The sequence below is a fragment of the Miniopterus natalensis genome, chromosome 3, assembly GCF_054644295.1.
Source record: "Miniopterus natalensis isolate mMinNat1 chromosome 3, mMinNat1.hap1, whole genome shotgun sequence".
Lineage (NCBI taxonomy): Eukaryota > Metazoa > Chordata > Mammalia > Chiroptera > Miniopteridae > Miniopterus > Miniopterus natalensis.
The window spans coordinates 28570224-28593086 of record NC_142083.1 but is presented as its reverse complement, the minus strand read 5'-3'; the positions used below and the strand labels follow the sequence as shown (position 1 = coordinate 28593086).

The 22863-nt window shown below is 43.6% G+C and overlaps 1 protein-coding gene across 5 annotated transcripts in view; it reads left to right on the top strand.

The window, feature by feature from the left end:
- PLEKHG4B (pleckstrin homology and RhoGEF domain containing G4B) overlaps positions 1–22863 on the top strand; it is a 77703-nt gene that overhangs the window by 24583 nt on the left and 30257 nt on the right. For all 5 annotated transcript variants that reach the window (XM_087815365.1, XM_087815366.1, XM_087815367.1 and 2 more), the window contains exons 2-5: positions 2112–2309; positions 14188–15346; positions 19377–19568; positions 20124–20247. In XM_087815365.1, the coding sequence (XP_087671491.1) occupies positions 2112–2309; positions 14188–15346; positions 19377–19568; positions 20124–20247 (1673 nt within the window). The remainder of the gene's footprint in view (positions 1–2111; positions 2310–14187; positions 15347–19376; positions 19569–20123; positions 20248–22863) is intronic.

Here is a 22863-nt window from a genome sequence, read left to right as displayed (position 1 = left end):
ACTATGTATGCTGTCAGATGGGTGCTAAGCTTATTGGATGATCATTTCATAGCTAATATAAATAGAAACAAACTCATAGATGCAGAGAACCACTATTATACACCTAAGACTAATATACTATTTTACATCAACTGTAATTGAAATTTTTTAATTTTTAAAAAGGAGGCTGGAGAAGTTGTTTCACTTTAGCTTATCCAAGGCTTCCTCAACATGCTTGACCTGGGAAATGGCCCCTTGGCCAGCAGACAACTTCCCTTGGGCAGCTCTTGCCAGAACCAGGCTCTGAGTGAGAATGGCTGCAAAGGGAGTTGGCACCAGTGGAGAGGCACCCCCAGGCCAAGTGTGGGGGCCTAACCTAGTCACAATGGGAATCAAAGGGCAGAGGAGGAGCCAGGGAGGCTGGGCTGCCCTGTGAGTGACCAGGGCTGTCTCTAGGATCTCAGTAAACATTGATTTCTCTCCTTCAATGTTGGACAGTTTTAAGAAGATGAACTGGTGAGGTGGAGGCTAAGAGACCCACCCATCAGGAGGCTGCTGACCACAGCTGGACATGAGAGGTCAGGGCCCACCCAGTGGGTCCTGAGGAGAAATGGACCTGGATTTGCGCATTTGAGCAGCAGAAGGGCATCTCTCTCTGGGAGGTTGCAAAGTTTGCATTTCAGTTCCTCCAACATAGGCCATTAAAGACATGTCCCCTAGGATCGCATTCCACTTCCTAACAGCCTGTTGTATCACAGCATTTGCTTCAAATATCTATAAGGAGCTGCACAGCTCCTGGAGGCTGACTCCTACCACTGGCTTGGAACCTGCTCCATTTGTTCTCATAGACTGGATGTTTGCTTCTGACTTGGGGGTGATTTGAGTTTTTGGAAATCAGACCACATTGGCATTTCTGGACAAAGTTATTTAGATAATTCCTGTTGACGGGGAGAGCCAGGCATGTGGAGGAAGTGGAGCAGACAGACATGGCAAGACTTGTGTGGGGCATGGGTGCTCCGGAGGGCATGTGACCCACCGTCTCACCATGGTAACACAGAGGCAGGAACTGAGCTGGCTCAGGTGTGCCTAGTGTCACGTGCTTTCTAGAAGCTGAACTGACACTGTAGCACATACCTCCCCGGTCTCTGTTTAGCCTGGTTCCTTGGATAGGACAGACAGCCTCCTTCTGAGTCCACCTACTTCAGGCCAGAGGATTCGCTGTTTTATTTTCAATTTCTTTAGGAAATTATCTGTATGATTAGTTGGTCAGAAGAGTCTCAGATGTAACCGTTGTTCCTTTAAAAATCCCTCAGCAATTTTAACATCTTTGGCTTTTAACTGTTATTTGTAGCCTTGCATTTCTTTTCCAAACAAATGAACCTTGTGGTATTTCCTCAGGAAATGGTACATCTAAAAATAGCATTAAACTTTTTTTTCAAACTAAAAGCATTCCATCTTTACATAAAAGCATGTTGCACCAAAAATGTAAAGGGGAATCAGGTACCAGTGATACTGTTTTCAGAATGATTGAAAGGGCACAATTCTGTGATTTTGATGAAAGATGCCCTAATGGTTTCTACTTAAATTTTAAAACATCAGTTATACAATTAAAATGTATTTGCTATGGATGAACTTATTCAACTCTGTTCTCTCCACAACCCCCCCCCCCCCCATTCCATGTGCAGACCCAGGAGAGCCAGGGAGGGGGAAGCCAGGGAAGGAGAGAACCCCCTGAGAAATTTCACATGCTCCATAGAAGATCCTAAAATGGAGCATTTAAGGTGCATATTTCATAATTTGATGGGATAGAACTTATCCCAATCTATACTTGATTGTGCCTCATGTGACAACCCTCACTTACAAAGTGTTATTTAGGATCACCCTAGTAGGCAGAGGTCTCAAGTCTATCTAATGCAGCTGTGGGCACTTCCTCAGTGCGCTGCTGCCATGTGACAACGCGAAGGAAAAGCAGTTGGTCCCCAACAGGAACTCCCCTCTGTGCTGAGGATTCACTTATACCCTCCCTACTTCACAAATATAATGCAGGGACCCTTAAGTGCCAGCCTGTGAAAGTGTCCACGTACATGTCTTTATTGGTATCTTAGATTTCCGGATCCTCTCTTCTGTTTCAGGACCTGGAATCCCTCGACACCTACATCCAGAACACGCTCTCTGACCTCTACCCGCCCTTTGAGGCCACGGCAGCTACCGTGCTCTGGCAGGTGTTCAGCGTGGCTGAGAGGCTCCATGGAGGCGACGGGCTGCGCTGCCTCACTGACTTCCTCATCCCCGCCACAAGGGCCCTACAGCACCTGCAGCAGGAGGCCTGTGTGAGTACCTGTCCTCAGAGGACAGCCTGTGCGAGACCCTGCCCTCGGGACAGAGCCTGTGTGAGGACCTGCCTTCAGGTGCCAGAGCTCATGTGAGGACTTCCCTGCAGAAGGAATCTGCGCGAAGACCTCCCCTGCAGGGAACACCTTAACTGTGCTTCACCTGAATCAGAGTCAGGCAAAGATACCTGGTACCTGGAAAATATTTAAGCTGAGGAAGTGGAATTTTAGAAGCAGGGGAGATATGCCATTGATGGAGGCAAGGGAGAGCATTTGAAATTAAATCAGTAATTAAAACCAGCATAATTCAAGTGAGTATTTATTGTTTTCTTTCTGAAAGAAAGCTGCAAGATAATGAAAAAACAAAACCGTATGATAATCTCAGCCATGTTTTTATAGAGTTTAAACCCATAAATGGAGAAATCTTCCCATTCCCCTCTATTTGATTGGTCCATCAGGCACTGGCTCATCTCCTTCTTTCTAGTTTTTGGCTCCTCCTTTCCCTCATCCCAAATGATGGATGAAATAAGACGATGTGTCCCAGAAACCAGGCTTCTCGGGCCTGCCAGGAAGTGTAGAGCCCACTTTGTCTGCAGACATCCACTCTGGTTCCCCACAATGAACTTTGACTACAGTCTTTCAACGAAGGAAGTAAGTCACACTCCTAAGTAATCATCTCAGCCAACTTATTGGAGCAGTTCCAATACATACAAATAAACTCTGCTTAGTGAATTTCTCATATGTTTAGTTTATTTCTTAGGATATTTTTACTGTAGGTTACTTTTGAGGCACTGCTAAAACTAAGGACAGCCAAGTTGTGAATATATTGCAGTGAGCTGCTGAAAAGATTATGGCTGAATCTTAAAATGAAATATCTTTATACATCAACACCTTTTATTACTCCATTGATATTGAGTTAGGACCTCTTTTTTAACTACCATTGAGCTATTTTGATTTATTAAACTCTTTGACTATCTTTTAGCTAGAATGACCATAGTAGAGAAATAACCGAGGATATCCTGGATTTCATTCTTTGTTTGAAGTAGTCTATCCACATGATTTTCCTTTGTGATTATGTGCCCTTTGCACATTGACATAGGGCAGAAGTAGAGAAAGGTGCCTCTTAGGAGAAGTAAATAGCAGCACAGAGAATCAATCTGCTTTAAGTCAGATCTGAAAATACCTGTCCCCTTTCAAAGGCATGTCTTGAAAAGCTATTCTTACCTAATGTTTTGCCTTTTTTCTTCTAAGTTTCTTTTTCCTTCCATTTTAACCATGTTATCTCTTCTCATTTACAAAATTGCCTATTTTCTGAAAAAAACATGAATAATATCACCTTTTAATATGGATGCATATTTACAAGGGTTTAATAAGCACAAAATGAAATTTAGAGACAACCTTACTATTTGGATATTTCTATTGCTATTGCTTTTTACTTAAATGAACTTATCCTAACAACTATGAATATAAATATATTTTAGTTAATGTAAATTTAATGCAGTTTTTATTCATTTACCCACTATTGTCAAAGTATGTGGCTTGGAAATGATTGTTAATCATACTAACTTTAAAAAAGTTGTTGTATTAAACTAATATTTCAATGACCACCATTCTGTCATTCTTTTCTAGATAGAAGAAATGCTTAAAATCACTCATTGACTTACTTTTAATTTTGTTTCATCACAGTTTGGATCAGAAAACATATGGAGAAGTTTAAATAAAAGAAATCAGAAGGATATAAAAGTAGAATGTTTGTACTAAGAAGGGAAAGCAGGAAGAGGGTGTTAGACTAAAGAAAATGAAGTCAAATAGAAGTCAAAAAAGGAGGGAGTAAAGAAAACAAAGACATGGGAAATAAAAAGCACAACTTACATAACAGGTTGAAAGTAAATTTATTAAAAATGGTAGACCAGCAAAATTCTAACCAAAGGATAACTAGTATAACAATATTCATAACAAACTAAATATAATAAGAGGCAAAATGCATTGTTAGGGCTAAAGAGGTTCATTCAATAACAGTAGTAGTCACAACCAGGAATACATAAAATCTGTAAACCCTTAACAACATAGCATGAAAATGTTTGAAGCATAAATTGAGGGAATTACAAAGAGTAATTCATAATCATAATGGGATATTTCACCTCTCTCTAAAGCAAACAGGATAAGCAAACCATATATTAAGTTATACATTTGGCCTGGCTGGCATGGCTCAGCAGTTGAGCATCGACCTATGATTCAGGAGATCGCGGTTTAATTCCCAGTCAGGGCACATGCCCAGGTTTCAGGCTCGATCCCAGTGGGGGTGTGCAAGGGCAGCTGATCAGTGACTCTCATCATTGATGTTTCTACCTCTCTTTCTCTCTCTCCCTTCCTCTCTCTGAAATCAATATAGATATATTAAAAAAAAAAAAAAAAAAGATATACATTTAAACACATGTCTCTCTTCCATTAATGGGCATGTGTAGAGTACTGAACCCAATAATTTTAGAATACACATCCTTCCCAAGTGTATTAAAGTTGGGAACATTTCCCAACTTTAATCAAAATTTTGATAAAATCCTGGTCAAATTTTACAATAAGACAATATACACTCATCTCCAGAATATATACAAATAGGGACTATTGGAGAACTTACATCAGCCTTAAAGGTACCAAAATTGACCAGAATTGACCACTAGCGATAAAGTGTCAACAAATACCAAAGAATTGATATCTAAAGACTGTAAGACAATAAAACTAAAAATCAATAACAACAACAAACCACCCTTACATTTGGCAAATTGTAAATGTACTCCTATAAATAGATAAAGGGTCAAACAGAGAAACACAAAGGAAATTGGCAAAATGTTTCTTGCTGATGAATCCGTGAGTCCTATTTCTAGTTAGGATATAGAAGTATATGAAAGGCCTTTATTCCTGTCAAAACAAGAAATCCCAAGATGAACCAAAACTTCCCTTTAAAGCCATCCAAGAGCTATGGATACACAAAGATCCAAAAGAACTCAACTATGGAGAAGAAATGCTTTCCTAAATGAGGAAAGAACAGAAATACTTTCATACGTGGGTCCAGTCACTGAGTTTGCTAGGAGCATGCATGGAGGAACAAGCTGCCAGAAAAGGACTATCTATGCTCAGATAAAAAGCAATTGAACTTAAGAAACCTCGGGGCTTATGCTTCAGATAAGAATCTAAGAGAGCCTCTTTACTAATCCTAAACAATTCTCTTCCAGGGAATTCTGCTGCGTAAGTGGAGACTGAGATATGGAGAGAGAAAGCAAAGGAAGATCTTATAGTCACACAGTTTCAAAGTGTCATCATCTCCAACTCTCATGGTCGCACAGTCCTAAAAAATTTTTTTAAATATACTTTTTTTCAAATATATATTTTTAAGTATTGATTTCAGAGAGAGGAAAGAAGAGAGAGATAGAAACATCAATGATGAGAGAGAGTCATTGATCAGCTGCCTCCTGCATGCCCCGTACTGGGAATCGAGCCTGCAACCTGGGCATGTGCCCTGCCTGGGAATCGAACCTTGATCTCCTGGTTTATGGGTCTACGCTCAAGCACTGAGCCATGCCAGCTGGGCAGAATTTTAGAATCATAGTTTCAGCAGCTCTCAGTTTTGAAGTCCTGTGGTAGTTGGTACCAGGCTCCCCTGGACAGAGACTTGTGAACTCACCATCAACACATTTGAAACCAGAGGTAAACTGAAGTCAGCCAAAGCTGAACCACACTCCACCCAATTCAAATTTTATAAGCTATCCCTGGTGGCCAAGGGAGTCGGGCTGAGCTGGAAAGTGAAGAGGTATCTCATTAGACTCCTAGAGCTTGAATTCCAAGGCTCTGCTAGAGTTTAAAGCCACACCCCACCCCAATCTAGCTCTGTTTCTAAATGCATTAAACTGATAAACCCCTCATCCTAGCTGCCTAACAGAGGAAAGAGCATTTCCTCTTTTAAAAAAAACCATCTACTTTAGACAAAAACCTCTGGCATAAAATTTAAAAATTACAAGATGTGTAAAGGCACCAGATTATCAACCCATAAACAAAAGGGAAATTTGTCAATAGAAACAGGTTTGGAAGTATCAGGAAAAGACTTTTTAAAAACTATGATAAACATAATAAATAATCTACAAGTAAACATGGATGAATTGGATGAAGAGATGGAGAATTTCAGGAAATATTTGGAAACTATAAAAAAGAAACAAAATGGAAATCTTAGAACTAAAATATACAGTATCTACCATTTAAAAAAAATTACTGCATGGGATTAATGTAGATTAGGCACAACCAAGGAAAAGTTACATTTATTTGAAAACCTTCCAAAAGAAATCAAGCAGATGGGAGCACAGAGAGAGAAGTGTGTGTGTGTGTGTGTGGGGGGGGATGAACAAAGTCTCGATAACCTGTGGGAGCATCTAGTAGTCAAACTTTGTGTAATTGGATTCCCAGAAGGGGAGAAGTGAGAAAATAGAGCAGAAAAATTATTTAAAGAAATATTGTTGGAAATATTTTCAATTTGTTAAAAAACAGCAACCTATAGATCTGGGAAGATCATCAAATGCAGAACAGGATAAATGCAAAAACAAAACCCCCCCAAAAAACAAAAAACATTTAGTTACTGTAATTAAACTTCTGAAAACCAGTGATAAAGAGAAAATCTTAAAAGCTGACAGAGAAAAAAGGCATATCACATACAGGGAGCAGCAACAAGAATGATGAGTGACTTTTCATCAGAAGCATTGGATCTCAATAGACAATGGGAAAATATCTTTAAATGTTGAAAGGAGAAAAAGTCAACCTAAAATTTTATATCCAGTGAAAGTATCTTTCAAACATGAAGATAAAATAATGACATTTTCAGGTAAATAAAAAAGCACTAGCAGAGGTGCAGTGCAAGAAATGTTGAAGGGGGTCTTCAGGCTGAAGGGAAATGGTACCAGGTAGAAGCTCAGATGTACAGTAAGAAATGAAGAGCACAAGCAAGGCAAATATATGAGTAAGTGTGAATTGCTCTTAAAAATTATTAGCTGCTTAGAGCAATATATTGTGGGATCTATAATGTAGAAATAAAATATGTGACAGCAAAAGCACAAAGTGTGGGAAGGAGTAAATTGAGTTATACTAATGTAAGGTTTTTTTACATTGTTTTTAAGTAATAACATATTGAAGATAGACTGTGATAAATTACAGATGCATATTGTAACCTTGAGAGCAACCACTAAAAATAATACAGAATATAACTAAAAATTCAACAGGGGAGATAAATGGAATCCCCAAAACAGAAGAGAGGATAAAAGAAAGAACAAAGGAACAAAAGACAGGACAATAGAAATTACATGCCAAGGTGATAGATTTAATCCAACCATATTAATAATTATATTAAATGTAGTTAAATGAACTAAACATTCCAAGTAAAAGGCAGAGATTGCCAGATTGGAAAAAAGGCAAGATCAACTAAATGCTGGTTATAAGAAATGCTCTTTAAATATAAATACATACAAAGGATGAAAGTAAAAGAATGGAATAAAATATAACACAAGTTAGACTTCAGATCATGAGTAACATCAGAGACAAAAAGGGACAAGGACCAGGACATTTCATAATGATTAAAGGCCCAATTTGTCAACATAGTACCTAACAATAGAGCTTCAAAACACATAAAGCCAAACAAATGACCACACTAAATGGAGAGTTTCACACTCCTCTCTTAGCAATTGATAGATTAGTCAAAAAAATCAATAGCAATATAAAAGAGCTGACCAACACTATAAACAAAGTGACTTATTTGACATTACAAAGCATCACATCCAACAAATGCAGAATACACATAGCTTTCACATTTGCATGACACTTTTCAAGACAGAGCACATACTGTAGGTCATTAAAATACAAAGTTTCATTTCAAAGGACAGAAATTACACAGAATATTTTTTTCTAACCAAAATGGTATTAAATCAGAATTAAATAACAAAAAAAATAGATATAGAAACTCCTAACATATTTGGAAATTAAGTAACATATTTCTAAATAACCCACAGATTGAAGAAATCACAAGGAAAATTACTGGAATTGAATCATAATGAAACACAACATGTAGAAATTTTTATATACAGTTAAGCAATGTTTAAAGTATAATATATAGGTTATGGGGGATTCTAATATTAATTATCTAAATTTCTATCTTAAGAAGCTAGGAGAAGAAGAGCTAATTAAGCCCAATTTAATTGAAACCTAAAACCGATTAAATATGAGTACAAAAATAAAGATAGCTTTTTCTGAGAAAACAAAGTAAAAAAAGTGATGTCATATTAGGTATGAGCAAGACAACTGAAAAGACAGGGACGTTTTTGAGGGGCGGGGGATCCAGAAGAATTCTACATTCTATTCCTTCCCTAATTTTATAAAACCCTTGCTCCGCTTCAAAGGTACTGTAAGACAAAGCAGTCTGGGGTCTGACTGAGCACAGAGAGACAAGCCCTCTGTGTGTGTCCATGGAACCCTGTCCTCACTGTCCACCTGTTAGAGCCCTCCAAATCAACAGAGAAAAGTTGGGCCTCCTGTACACATTAGTTCCATAAAGAGACAGAAACCATACAGACATTTAATCAGGGGAGCTTAATGTTATTATCTAATAACATGAGATTAACTCTAAAGGAGCAGCAAGAGCTGGGAGGCTGAGGGAGAGCACTAGATGGGAACAGATGTCCCTAGCTCCCATCAGGATGGTGGCATGTGAATGTGTATTATATATTTAAAGCAAAAATAAAATGTTTTGAGTATGTATGACCATTCTTTTTAGTGATAATCTGCTTTCACAAACCAACTACCAGTCCTGATCACTCAGAGTTGGAGGGAACTTAGAATGGCACAGTTTGCACTAAAATCATTAGTGAGAGGTCCAGTTTCAAGCATGTGATGAGCTGTCACCAAGCAGATCATCAGGAAAAGGCCAACATAGACTTTTTGCCTCCCAAGACCCATTAAATCTAGGTGAGTTAGAGTTACAAACAGTATTTTTGGAAGAAATAGAAAACTACCCTAAAACTCATATGGAATTTCAAGGGAACTCAAGTAGCCAAAATAATCTTGAACAAAATTTGGAAGACTCACACTTCCTGATTACAAAACAACTCATTATAAAACTACAGTAATCAAAAGAGAGTGGTACTGCCATAAAAACATATAGACCAGCAATTTTCAACCTTTTTCATCCCATAGCACACATAATTATTAAAATTCTGCGGCACACCAAAAAATATATTTTTTGCCAATCTGAAAATATGTATAATTTTGATTCATTCACACTGATGTCTATTGTTGTGTTGGCTGTTGTCGTTTTTTTATTTGACAATCTAAGGGAAAAGGGGTCAGTACCCCTGACTAAATAGTCAGGTATTGCATGTTTTAAAAAACCTTGTGGCACACAGGTTGAAAATCGCTGATATAGGCCAATGGAGTGACCAACACATACATGGTCAAATGATTTTTGCCAAGTGCCTAGAACATTCAGTGGGTATTTTCTACAAACGATGCTGGCAAAACTGCATATCCACATGCAGAAGTATGAGGTTGGATCCTTAATCTAACACCATTTACAAAGATTAACTTAAAATGGATCAAAGACCTAGAAAAGCAAGAGCTAAAATGATAAGACTTAGAATAAAACATAAGGGGAAATCTTCATGACACTGAATTTCATAATGATTCCCTACAAATGACACCAAAAGAAAAAAGATTACGCTGAAATTTCAACAGAGCAAAAAAAGTACCTTAGAATGGGAGAGAATATTTACAAATTACATATCTGATAAGGGATTAAATCCAGAATATATGAAGAACTCCATAAACAACAACAAAAGTAAAAAGCAACCCAATTCAGAATTGGGCAAAGGACTTGAATAGACATTTCTCTAAAGAAGATTTACAAATGGCCAGTGAGCAGATGAAAAGATGTTCAACTTCATTAATCATTAGAGAAATTCAAATCAAAACCACAATTAGATATCATTTCCCATCTATTAGGATGGCTATTATACACAAAACCAAACCAAACAAGAAGTGTTGTCAAGAGTGTGGAGAGTTTGGAATCCTCGTGCACTGTTGGTAGGAATTTAAGATGGTGCAGCTGCTGTGAAAAGCAGTGTGGAGGTTCCTCTAAAAAGAAAACAGAATTATCACATCCAAAAATTCCTCTTGTGGGTGTATACCTAAAAGAACTGAAAGCAGGGACTGTGGCAGATATTTGTACACCCATGTTCATAGCAGTATTATTCACAGTAGCCAAAAAGTAGAAACAACCCAAGTGTCTCTTGACATGAATGGATAAACACAATGTGGTACATGTATACCATGGAATATTATTCAGCATTAAAAAGGAAAGAGATTCTGACACATGCCACAATATGGGTGAACCTTGAGCATAAATGAATAAGCTGGTCACAGAAAGACAAACACTGTGTGACTGCACTTATATGAGGTCCCTAGGGGAATCAAAACCATGATAGAGACAGAAGGTAGAATGGTGGTCCCTGCAGGCTGGGGGATGGGGATGGGCAGTTACGGTTTAATGGGTAGAGTTCCAGTTTGGGAAGATGGAAAAGTTCTGGAGATGGATGGTGGTGACAGTTGCACAACAGTGTGAATTTGCTTGATGCCACTGAGTTGTACTCCTAAAAATGGTTAAAATGGTAGGTTTATATTATGTGTATTTTGTCACAACAAGAGGAAGCTGCTTCTCCATGGTACTTCTGACTGCCCCCCCCCCCCCCCCCCCCCCGCTCTAAGGTTGTACCACTTAGTTAACCTGGACTGGTTTCCTTCTACAGCAGAAAAGTCAATCAATATTGAGAACAGCGCTTGTCTTGTCACAGATCTAATTGTTAGAGATGTGGCCCCCTGGAGGTGGGGCAAAAGACCCCACAAGACTCCAACTTGCCCCCACTTGTGTTTTCTAACACAGAGCAAAGCACCCAGTGGTTATTCCAAGAACAAGTAACTATTTTTTAAATGGTAATTTGAGCATTCCACATGAGATCAGCTCTTCAGGGGAAAATGTCAGCGACCCAGATACTGTTCTATAATGGGCAGTTGCATCGCTGGGGATGGGCCCCTGGTGGTGTTTTGGGGACAGACTTGCAGTGGAGTCCCTGTGGGCCAGCAGATGTCTTTCTTTACTGAGGTGAAATGTTCAGGGAAGGTCAGGGATCGCCTAACCTGGGAACATGCATTTCCTTAGGCACCAGGCCCCATGCACAGCATTTGGGGAGGTATGCTGTGGAATCACTTCTTGAATTATGTGATCACTGATGTAAGGAACATTCTCAGCGATTTTTAAAATCATATGAGGTGATGTCAGATTGGACAGCACAGCTGAAGAACTTACCACGCCCTAGATCCCCAACCTCTGCTGTTTAAACCATATGACTCCTATTTGGTGGCCACGGAAGACCCTGGAAAGACCCTGCCCCAGCTATTTTTCCCCTTTGAAAAGGAAAGATAGTTCTTGTTTGTTTTTCTGAATTGCTTTCAATTATTAATTCATGTTATTTTCTGAAATCAGCACATGATTTTCTATAGGCAGTGGGATCCAGCAGAGGAACAAGGGCTAACGGTGACCACTGGGTCTAGTGGGCATGTGCTCAGTGGGGAGGAGGTGCACAGCTGTATTTGTGATGTCATCTCAACCATTGAAAATGCACAGAAAGTCCTAGCCTGTGGGGCTCAATTGGTTGGGCATCCTCCCATGCACCAAAAAGTTTCTGGTTTGATTCCAAGTCAGGGCACATGCCCAGGTTTCGGACTCGATCCCTGGTAGGGGGCGTGCAGAACACAGTCGATTGATGTTTCACTGTCATCAGTGTTTCTCTCTCTCCCTTTTCCTCTTCCTCCCTCTCTCTCTAAAAAATCTTTTTTTAAAAAAATGCACAGAAAAAGTAATGAAGTGAAACACATAAATGTCCACAATGCTGACCTGGGGCTTGGTATTGGGATTATTTTATTCTTTATTTTTTCCTGGATTCTCCAGTTTCTGCAATGTACAGTATTACTTTGTCAATCTGAAAATCTTAATTTTTAATTAAATGTGGCCACAGGTGTGAGGGCACCTGGCAGGTGCATCTGCAGCAGAGACTGCGCTGTGTTGGCCTCCTCGCAGGCCGTCACTCCTCCTTTCTGTGTAACATGCACATGCTCAGTGAGCTTATATGTCAGCAAGAACATAGCTAACGAGACCTTCACTCTTAAGAACACACTGGTATATCTGAGGTACAATTTTCAAAGTTATCCAGATATATGAAATATTAAATATTTTTTAAACTTCAGCACTTAGAAAAACTAAATAAAATAAATGTGAAAGGCAACCTTTGGTAAGATACTAAGTTCTGAGTTTTAAGGCAATAAAAGACATCACCAAAAAAACTCAAGAAATGAAACTTGTGTAAAATTTAAACTTCTATAGAGAAGAAAAGAACATAACTAAAACTACAAAGCAAATGAACTAGGAGGAATACATCTAGCAGTAGATGCATTATAGAAACTTTTGCTAATGGTAAGTGCAGAAAATTGTTAAAATTTTTTAAAAGCCCACGGAAACTCATAAGGCAGAAATAAGACAACAGCTGGAGCAAAAATACATATAGAATATTTACAGAAAACAAACATCAAATAAAGGATTGAGCCCAGCCGGCATGGCTCAGTGGTTGAGCATTGACCTATGAACCAGGAGATCGCAGTTCGATTCCCGGTCAGGGCACATGCCTGGGCTGGGTTTTTATCTCAATCTCTCTCTCTCTCCCCCCCCCTCCTCTCTCTGAAATCAATACAGATATATTAAAAAAAAAAAAAAAATAGAGGGATCTTCAAGATGGTAACTGAGAGAGTGACATAGAGAAATGTTTGCTAAGGTGACTGCAGACAAGAATGCCAAATTATATCTATGTTACTGTTCCAGTTTAGAAAAGCTATTTCCTATATGGATAAGAGCAAAGAAAAGTTTAAAGTCTCTCGAGATATATTGGGTTGAGATTTTTCTCCTTTTTCCTTTCTCTGTTATTGTAATAATGTGTGTGCAGTATGTCAGTGCTAGGATGGGGAAGAGTAAGTTGCAAAGCAAAATATTTTGGAACTAAGCTTGTACTGTGGAATGTAGCTTCATGTTAGAGCATGTAGCTGCAGCTTCTGACATGCCAGAGTCCCACCCCTTGTTCCCTAAGTGCTGGACACTCTCATGCCCCATGGAGACGCGGCCCATGTTTGACTATGTCTGATCCATCCTGAAGTTGAAACATTTTTAGAGCAAGTTCATTTCAAAGAGTGCTTAAGAACTCTCCCCTTAACCTATGGCTTGGCTGTAAACTTCACTGACTCAATAAGTAGAAACCACCCATTCCATTACATGGGAGATGTAGCCTATGTTGGTGTCCTGCCCAGATTCCACATTTTCTCACTGTGCCCCCCACGTGCTACTCCAGAGGCCATACTCTGAGGCAGGGTGCCCATGGGTGCCCAGAACCCCTTGGAGGCTAGACAGAGGGCGAGCGTTGGGGAGGTGGGAGTGTGGAAGCCCAGGTAGGGATGACCCCTAGGAGTCACTTCCCACAGAGTCTTCTTGGGCTCTGATGCATGAGACTGTGCCTGGGGTGGCTTCCTCCCTGCCTGTCCTGTTGCCTACCAACCCCCAGCCTCCCAGAAGGAGCTATAAAAGTGTGATTTTGACTGACTTCACTGAATTAAGAAGAAACCCCATTTTCAGCCCTAATGATTTGTTTGGTGTTCTGAGGTGCAGGGGGGCCGTTGCTCTCTCCCCCTGCTGGATGGAGATCTGGGGTCCCAACAGGTTCCATACCAGCCGCTAATCTCCCTCCCTTTCTTGTCCCAGGCCAGGTACACAGGTCTCATCTTCTTCCACGAAGGCTGGCCACTGTGCATCCATGGGAAGGTGGTGGTGCAGTTGGCATCCCTCCGCGGAGTCAGGCTCAGGCCCGGGGACTTCTACCTGCAGGTCACATCAGTGGGGAAGCAGTCAGCCAGACTGGTCTTAAAATGCCTCTCTCGGCTGGGACGAGGCTCAGAGGAAGTCGCAGTGCCTGAGGCCATGTACGGCTGTGTCTTCACAGGAGAGTTCCTGGACCGGGTGAACAGGGAACGCAACAGTGTCCTCTTGAAAAACTGCTTGCTGACCTCAGGCTCTGCTGTCTACCGCACCCCATGGAGCAACGTCACCGTCCCTGTGTTTGTACCTACCAGCGGAAGAGTCCTGCCCAGCTGCTCCAGCCATCCTGGGCCTGAGCAGCCGCCCAGCACCTCCTCGGAGGCGCCGGCCCCAGCCCCAGCCATGGCCAGCCCCCATCCATGGGGGAGCACCCCTTCCAGCGACACTCCAGTCCTGCCTCCCTGCGGTGGGCATATTGGCAGTGACCAGCCCAGCCACCTTCCTTACCTGAGAAGAGCTGAGTGCGAAAGCGCCGGGACCCTGCCCAGGAGCTCTGATGTCAGCCCGTGGGAGCCCCTTGAGGGCCCTGAACAACCCGGAGGGAGACTGGACCCTGTGGACAAGAAGGATGGCCCCCAGGCCCTCACCTCTCCGGAGGACACAGGCAGCCCGAGCTCCAGAAGGCGGCTGCCTGGGGCCCCTGGCGGCGTGGAGGCCAGACGCTGGTTCCGGAAGTCCTACATGGAGGCCCTTCAGAACCCCATGCCGCTGGGCTCCAGCTCTGAGGAGTCCCTCGCGGAGGAGGCCTGCGGCGCCCAGAGCAAGGGGGCCGAGGCAGCGGCCGGCCGGACCCAGAGTGAAACCCCTGGCTCTCGAGGGGACCCCCAGGGAACCCGGAGTCAAGAAAGCTGTCCAGGAGCCACTGGGAGGACCCTTATCAGGAGGTCTCAGTCCTGGGACAGATCTGTCAGGAGCTTCCGGGGTGACGTCCGGCCGGCCTCCCCCCATTCAGCCAGTGCTGGATCTGGAGGTCTCTTAGGAGGACAAGCTGTGACGACCAGAAACTTGGGCTCCAGCCACCCCTCTGGCTGCACCAAAGAGGAAGGTAAATGTCCCTTCTCCCCTTCTCCCCTCCTCCATTGTCCCCTTTCTCCCTCAACTTCTCCTCTCCTGTCCCACCCTGTCCCGTTTGGTCTGGTCACTTAGTTTAGTAGAAACCTGTCTCCATATCCATATTGACTGTTGAAAATAATGTTCATGTGTGTTTCTTTTCTGTGGCCGCCACACAAAGTACTGCAGACGCGGTGGCGTAGGACAACAGAAATTCATCCTTTCACAGTCTGGAGGACAGAAGTCTGACCTCACAGTGCCGCAGGCTCTCAGTGAGGGTCCGTCCTTTCTCTCCAGCTGCTGGGGACTCTAGGCATTCCTGGGCTTGTGGCCGCATGCCTGGCTATCCTCTCTGTCTTTCCATGCCTCAAACCTCTCTCCTCTCTCTTATGAGGACGTTTGTCATTGGATTTAGGGCCCACCCAAAACTTTATGTATTCACATCTGCAAACACCCTTTTTCAAATAAGGTCACAATCACAGGTTCTGCGAGTGGAAACATCAGCAAACACCCCAACATTGTGTTAATACTTGTTCATGTGGGTAAATCGGTATAATGTTCATTTTTAAGTGACACCAGGCCAGTGACTTTGTGCTCCTTAGTTACACACACTCGAAGGCCCTCAGTAAGTCTCTGAGCATCCATTCCTGGAGACTTTTCTGTAGGCTCTGGAGGGAAACTAATTATCTCGAGTGTGTGCTGTGCATCAAGAAAGATAAGGAAAGAACGGCAACATTTTTCTTAAGTCAAATATTTCAGCTATTTTCCTTTTTTTTTTTTTTTTTTTGTATAATGTCCTGTGATGAACAAAAACAATGACTTTGGAAAGAAGCAAAAAGTGTGAACGTGCTGTAGGCCTCAGAAAGCAGGTTTAGCACTAGCAGCCCCACAAAATAAATACAGGAGTAGGTGTAAGGGCTCCTATCTGGTTTCCTCACCTGGCCTCTCGCCTGCCCCAGTGGGGGCTCCAATCTTGTTTGCATTGAGGGCTCTTGGAGACCTCGTAGCTCTGGGCGTGCCTGTCTGCTGCACCTGTGCAAGGGCCTCCCCCCCAAAATAGGCTGTGCCCTCCTGCCAAAAATTCTGACAGGATTCAGAAAGCATAGCACACACACTACAGAGTGATTATAATACAATTATTTACTTAGGGTTGACACAGAAAACATTCTATTGACTCTCTGCAATTCAATTAAAATTGAAGCAATAACTCTCTGACCATTGTTTCCAGGCCCTAACCTGTCCTTTATTGTCCATTTCCTTTCCCATTCTTATTGGGCAGAAAACACACAATCCCACACTCATACTGGGTGACACCATGAAAATTCATGATTGCAGCAGATCCACAGCTAGGAGACAGAGCTTATGTTTTCACCCCAAGTGTCCATGTAAAACATAATCAAGTAAATTTCTCCCCTCGGAGAAGTGCTGGCTGTGCAAATGCTTTCATGGACATTCAGGCACATTGTCACTGACAGTGTTGTAGCACAGGGTTGCAGACCTTTGACAACAACCAGATGACATGTAACAGTCATAAAGGTGGCAGGTTTAAACAGTCCAGTACTTCCAAGTGGAAACTGCGCCAGTCGACTCCCTGGTTGTAGAGTAGCACGTCTAGGAAGATCCAAGGTCTCTTCATCAGAAATGTTGTATTCTCAGGTAATCATTTCTCTCAGGCCCAGTGGGCTTTGTCTACGCAGTACCCAGAGATTACATGTGCGGTAACACTGAGGGCTGCCAGGGACACCTGATGTTGGAGGAGTTTACTGCCTGGGCACAGTGCCCCTTCCCTTCTTACTCTACCTCCTCGCCCTCCTCACTGATAAAGCAGAACCCACCTGTGTGGTGTCTAACATCCAGGAAGGAAGGAAGACACTGCGAATAAGTGGAGGCTGCTTCTAGCCATGAGGAGGTGGGCAGTGATACCAAAGGTATGGTCAGAGGGCCAAGACCACTGATTACCCAACCAGTGACCAGTGGATCATTGGTATATGCTTTCCCCTCCATACCCCACTGTTCCTGGAGTCAAGTCTGTGGTGTGGTCACGGACTCCATGTGTTCATGAACACAGGAAAATGCCTCACTGGAACCCCTTGCTGACACCTAAGTTAAACAAGTGACATTTATCACATTCACTCTTCTGTAGCGATAGGCACAGCTTGCCCCTCCTGTTCCAGCATGCTCCTCTTCTGTTCCAGCTTTCTCCTCTCTTCCAGCTTCCTCCTCCTCTGTTCCCACATGCTCCTTCTCTGTTCTAGCTTGTTCCTCCTCTGTTCCTGCATGCTCCTCCTCTGTTCCTACTTGCTCCTCCTCTGTTCCTGCATGCTTGTCCTCTGTTCCAGCTTCCTCCTCTGTTCCAGCTTCCTCCTCTGTTCCAGCTTCCTCCTCCTCTGTTCCCACATGCTCCTCCTCTGTTCCAGCTCCCTCCTCCTCTGTTCCAGATCCCTCCTCCTCTGTTCCAGCTTCCTCCTCCTCTGTTCCTACATGCTCCTCCTCTGTTCCAGCTTCCTCCTCCTCTGTTCCTACATGCTCCTCCTCTGTTCCAGCTTCCTCCTCCTCTGTTCCTACATGCTCCTCCTCTGTTCCAGCTTCCTCCTCCTCTGTTCCTACATGCTCCTCCTCTGTTCCAGCTCCCTCCTCCTCTGTTCCTGCTTGCTTCTCCTGCATACTCCTCCTCTCTTCCGGCTTGCTTCAGCTCCTGACTCTTTGCTTTGTCTCCTCTTTAAACATAAAATTAATGTAATTTCAAAACTATAAGTGTAGCATTTCAGAACTTATTTTAAGAATATCATACTCAGAGCATTCATTGTTTATTCAACCAGTGGTAACTGCACAACTGTTTCTCGTTAGCCGCACGTGGGTACTGCCTTGATTCCTGGCCATTTGAGTGTTATAGCCCCGACCTCAGACCTCTCGTCTCACTGCCTCACGGCGCAGGCTGAATTCGGGAGAAGCCTACACGAATGACCTGTTCCATTAGGAAGATGTCTAATAAGAAAAGGCTCACGTGAATGTGATGTCTGCCCCCCCCCCCCGTCCATGTGATAAAGCTTGGGGTTCACTGCAGAATTGATCTTACCTTTGGCCAGTGATGTGTCCTAGAAAATGTGTGAGCATACATGAAAAAGTTCACCCTCAAGGATACTGTGCAGCTGGAGTCCATCTGCCAGTGGAGCGATAGACAGAATGTGGGACATCAGACAGCAGAACGAGACCCACCACAGGAAGGAATGAGGCTCTGGCACAGGCAGCGTCATGGGTGAACCTCAAAAATGATCCTGCTGAGTGCGAGAGACCAGGCAAGAGACCACATCGTGTTTGGTCCGTTTACATGAAAGGTCCAAATAGTTAAATTTACAGGCAGAAGGTAGACAGGCAGTGGCCTGGGGCTGGGGTGGGAGAGATTTAATGTAAATGGGCGGGGGGGGGGGGGGCCATTCTTTTTCAAGGAACAAAAATGTTCTAAAACTGATTTATAGTGATGGTTGCACCATTTGGTAAAGTTGCTAAAAACCTCTAAATTGTACACATGTGAAGTGGGTGAATTTTATGATATGTAAAATATATCTCAATAAAGCTTATATATGTGTGTGTGTGTGTGTGTGTGTGAAACAATCCTGTGGACTTCTCAGGTCCAGCTGTAATGAGGAAGCCATGCAGTTAGACGATGTCAGCCCTGGAAGAAATTAAGGATGGGGCTTAGGGACAGGAAAGTGAAGCCCACATTACAGAATAAATGATGACAGCATTCAGTATAAAACGTTTCTCTCCGAGGTCTTCAGGTAGTGAGCACTCCTGGCGGGACTGAACTTTTTCACAGTACATGTTTGTTTATGCCCCACTTCCCAGGAACACACCTTTCCCAGCAGGCGTGGCACACCTACATTTCCACCAGAAATGGGACAAGTTCTCGTGGAAACGCACTATTTTCACTCATGATTTTATCCTCACTTTTGTAGCAAACGGAGCAGCTGCCTTCAAACCAGAGCAATACTTTATCTTTGACAAGATCTCTTTCTGTTGTCCAGCTGGTGTCAACACGGATGGCTGCAGCTTCCGACGACACGACCCCAGCAAGTTTCCAGATGTGCTTGCTGAGCTGCTGTGTGCTGAGGGAGAAGAGCAGCCACCCAACCCAGGAGCTGTGCCCAGCCAGGTGCCCAGGCAGGTGCTGGATGTCCACCCAGAGCTGCTGCAGTCTGGGGCCGTCACCCTGCCAGGTGAGCATGGCTGTCTTACTCTGTTTGGGCTGCTATAACAAATGCCACAGACTGGGTTGCTTATAAAAACAGAAATTTACTTCTACAGTTCTGGAGGCTGAAAGTCTAAGATCAAGGTGCCAACATCATCAGGTTCTGGTGCGGGACCTCTTCCTGGTTCATAGTCGGTGCCTTTTCACTGTGTCCTCATGTGGTGGAAGGGGCAAGGGAGCCTATGGGATCTCTTACAAGAGCACTGATCCCATTCACGAGGGCTCTGCCCTCATCACCTAAGCACCTCCCAAGGCCCCACTTCCTAACACCATCAATCAGGCATTAGGAATTGAACATGTGAATTTGGGGGAACACAAACATTCAGATGGTAACAGTGGCCATCACTCTCCCAGGTGCACATGGCCTGCACTTGCCCAGGTAAGTGCCAGGCTCTCCTCTCTTGGCAGATCTCACATCTAAGCCAATAACAGTTTGCAGACTCTAGCTCACTATTTCTCAGGCTTGAAGCCATGTGTGTCCCCACTGGAGCTGCCCCTTTCACAATGCCCTCTATTTCTGCAGGGACCCGAGACCGCCAAGGGAGAGCAGTAGTGCAGGTCTGCACGAGGGGCCCACTCTGGTCCAGCCAACACATGTCCAGTGCCGAGCTGACCTGCCTGCTGAAATACCTCCATGGCATTCCCAGGTAGGACAGCAGGTTTCCACCTTTCAGATCCCTCTGGGGATAAATCCGTGTGAGCATGTGTCCTCATGAGAGGGTTTTTGTCTCTCGCCTCCGGGACCCTTGTGACATGGGTAGCACACTCTCGCCTGCTCCTCAGCTTCCTGCCGTCTGGCTCCTCTCTGTGCCAAGCCCCATCTCCCACCTCTCCCCTTCCCCACCCATCATTCCCCTCTGCTCACCCTGCCTCTCCCCCTGAACCAAGGCTCTGCCACACACTCAACCCCTGAACTCTGCTTTGCTCTGCACTGTTCAGTACTCACTGTTAAGCGTTCTTTATTTACATGTTTTATACTCCACCTTTTTCTAAAACATACTTGAAGTGGCCTTGGATAAAGACATGAACTGATATGAAGATAATATTTAGAAGAAACAGGTGAAGAAATCATTCAAATGGGAAGAACCTGGTACTAGGAAGCAGGAAAGACCAACTCATGCTAGTTGAACTTTATGTTCAGCCAGGCAATGCCATGGGCCAGAAAGAAAGTGTGCAGCTCCTCAAGAGAGACACATCCTCCTGACAGGATTCTCAGAGGACCAGGCCTCCTGGATCCTGCGTAAGGACAACCGTATGGAGCAGGTCTGCCTAGAAAGCAGCCATGTTTGGGGGACCTTCTCTGGGGCTGTGGTTTCAGGTCTCTCTGTGGACCAAGGACAGAGACAGGAAAGCTGGAGTCCAGGGTCATTGAAGTGCATTATTTAGGGCCTCTCGATCTCATCAGATACAAACACACTTTGGATAGTCCTCACGGCTGCCATCCACAGAGTACCCCTGTGGTGCCAGGTGTAAGCACCCCCTGGAGGAGGATGAGCTCAGTCATGAGGTCACATGGCCCGTCTCCGAATCCTGGCATTGAAATTTTTGGGTGGGCACGTGGTGTACCTCAGCATAAAACGGGATGGTGACAGCTGTCTCAGAGGTGTGTCAGAGGGTTAGAAGTAATCTCCCTGAAGTACCTGGACTGAAGTCCAGAGCATCATCTTCCATCACATCATGTCACATCACATCACAGCAGTTACATGGCACACATCATGTGATGTGATCTCATGTGAGAATGTGCCATGTGACACGTGTGAGCTCATGTGGGCACATGTTATATGGCACAAGGTCATGTGATGTGAGAACATTATCACATCACATGATGTGAGCTCATGTGGGCACATGTCACGTGGTGCATTATCACATGTGATCTCATGTTCTTTGCAATGTATCAGCTTTCTATTTTAATTTCTTCTGAAACAGTATAGGTAGGGTCAGTGCGGGAACATGCAGGCAGAAAAGGAATTAAAATGTTCTCCCTAACACTCCTTTCACAGGCAGGTTTCCCAGTTGTCTGCAGGGTACTAGTTTCCCTGTCTTTCGGGGAGCCTGGGATTTCAAGTTTGTCCTTCAGCAAAGATTTCAATATATTAAAACTACACTGGAAAAGAATAGTTTCAGCCCTGGCCGGTTTGTCTGAATGGTTAGAGTGTCGACCCACAGACTGAAGGGTCCCGGGTTCGATTCCAGCCAAGGGCACATCCTGCAGTTGCAGGCTCAATCCCCGGCCTGGTCGGGGCACAATTGGGAGGCAGCCAATAGCTGTGTCTCTCTCACATTGATGTTTCTCCCTCTCTCTCCCCCTTCCACTCTCTCTAAAAAGCAATGGAAAAAATATTCTCAGGTGAGGGTTAAAAATATATTTTTTTAAATAAAAATAAAAAAGAATAGTTTCAGTCTCACATTAGTTTATACCTTGTAAGACTCAGGTAAACACTGTCAAAGCCTTCAGATAATGACATTTTCTATTAAAGAAGCTTTCTCTAATGGGAGCTGCAGTGGAGAGCTGTGCACTTTTAGAGTACACAGCCTTCTGCATCCTTAGCCTCACATAGCTGGCAAGCTGTGTTCTCCATTGTATAATGAAGCATCTGCGAGTCGAGGCTGAGGGTACTTGTGGGGTCAGCAGGACCAGGACTTGAACCTGGAACTCATCCCTCTGCTTTTTCTGCCTTGCCACAGCAAATTCAGACAGCCCAAGCCTCCTCTCCAGAGACAGCATCTTCACCAGCCCACGGTGCTCTGGGAGAAAGCCTCTGTTGGGGACCATTCCTAAATTATTTAAAACAAACTCATTCTGGGGTCTCAGGGTTTGGCTGGTTATTTCCCTATAAACGCTGTAATTTTGTTAGCATCCTGGTCGAGTATTGCACCTTGAGAAGCTGAAATCCACTCACTGTCATGGGATGTAGCACATGCCTTCAGCTCTCTGAATGGGGTACCTGAGATGTCAGCATTATTAGGAAAAGCATCCAGCAGTATCTTGTTGCTGCAGGTGTGTTACAAGGAGCCACATGGTCTGTGGGCGTGCCTTATAAGTGCACGACCATCAGACCATTAGATACACAAAAATTTTAGAATTAGAAAGGATGTTGGCTGTCATTCATCTGACCTGTGCATCCATCCATCCATCTAACACTTACCTGGGAATACAAAAGAAAATAGGACATGGTTCCTGCCCTCAAGGAGACACACATGGGAACCCAGTTTACTGCAGCCCCCAGCATAAGACAAGTCCACAGTGCGGGGAAGGCGCTGCA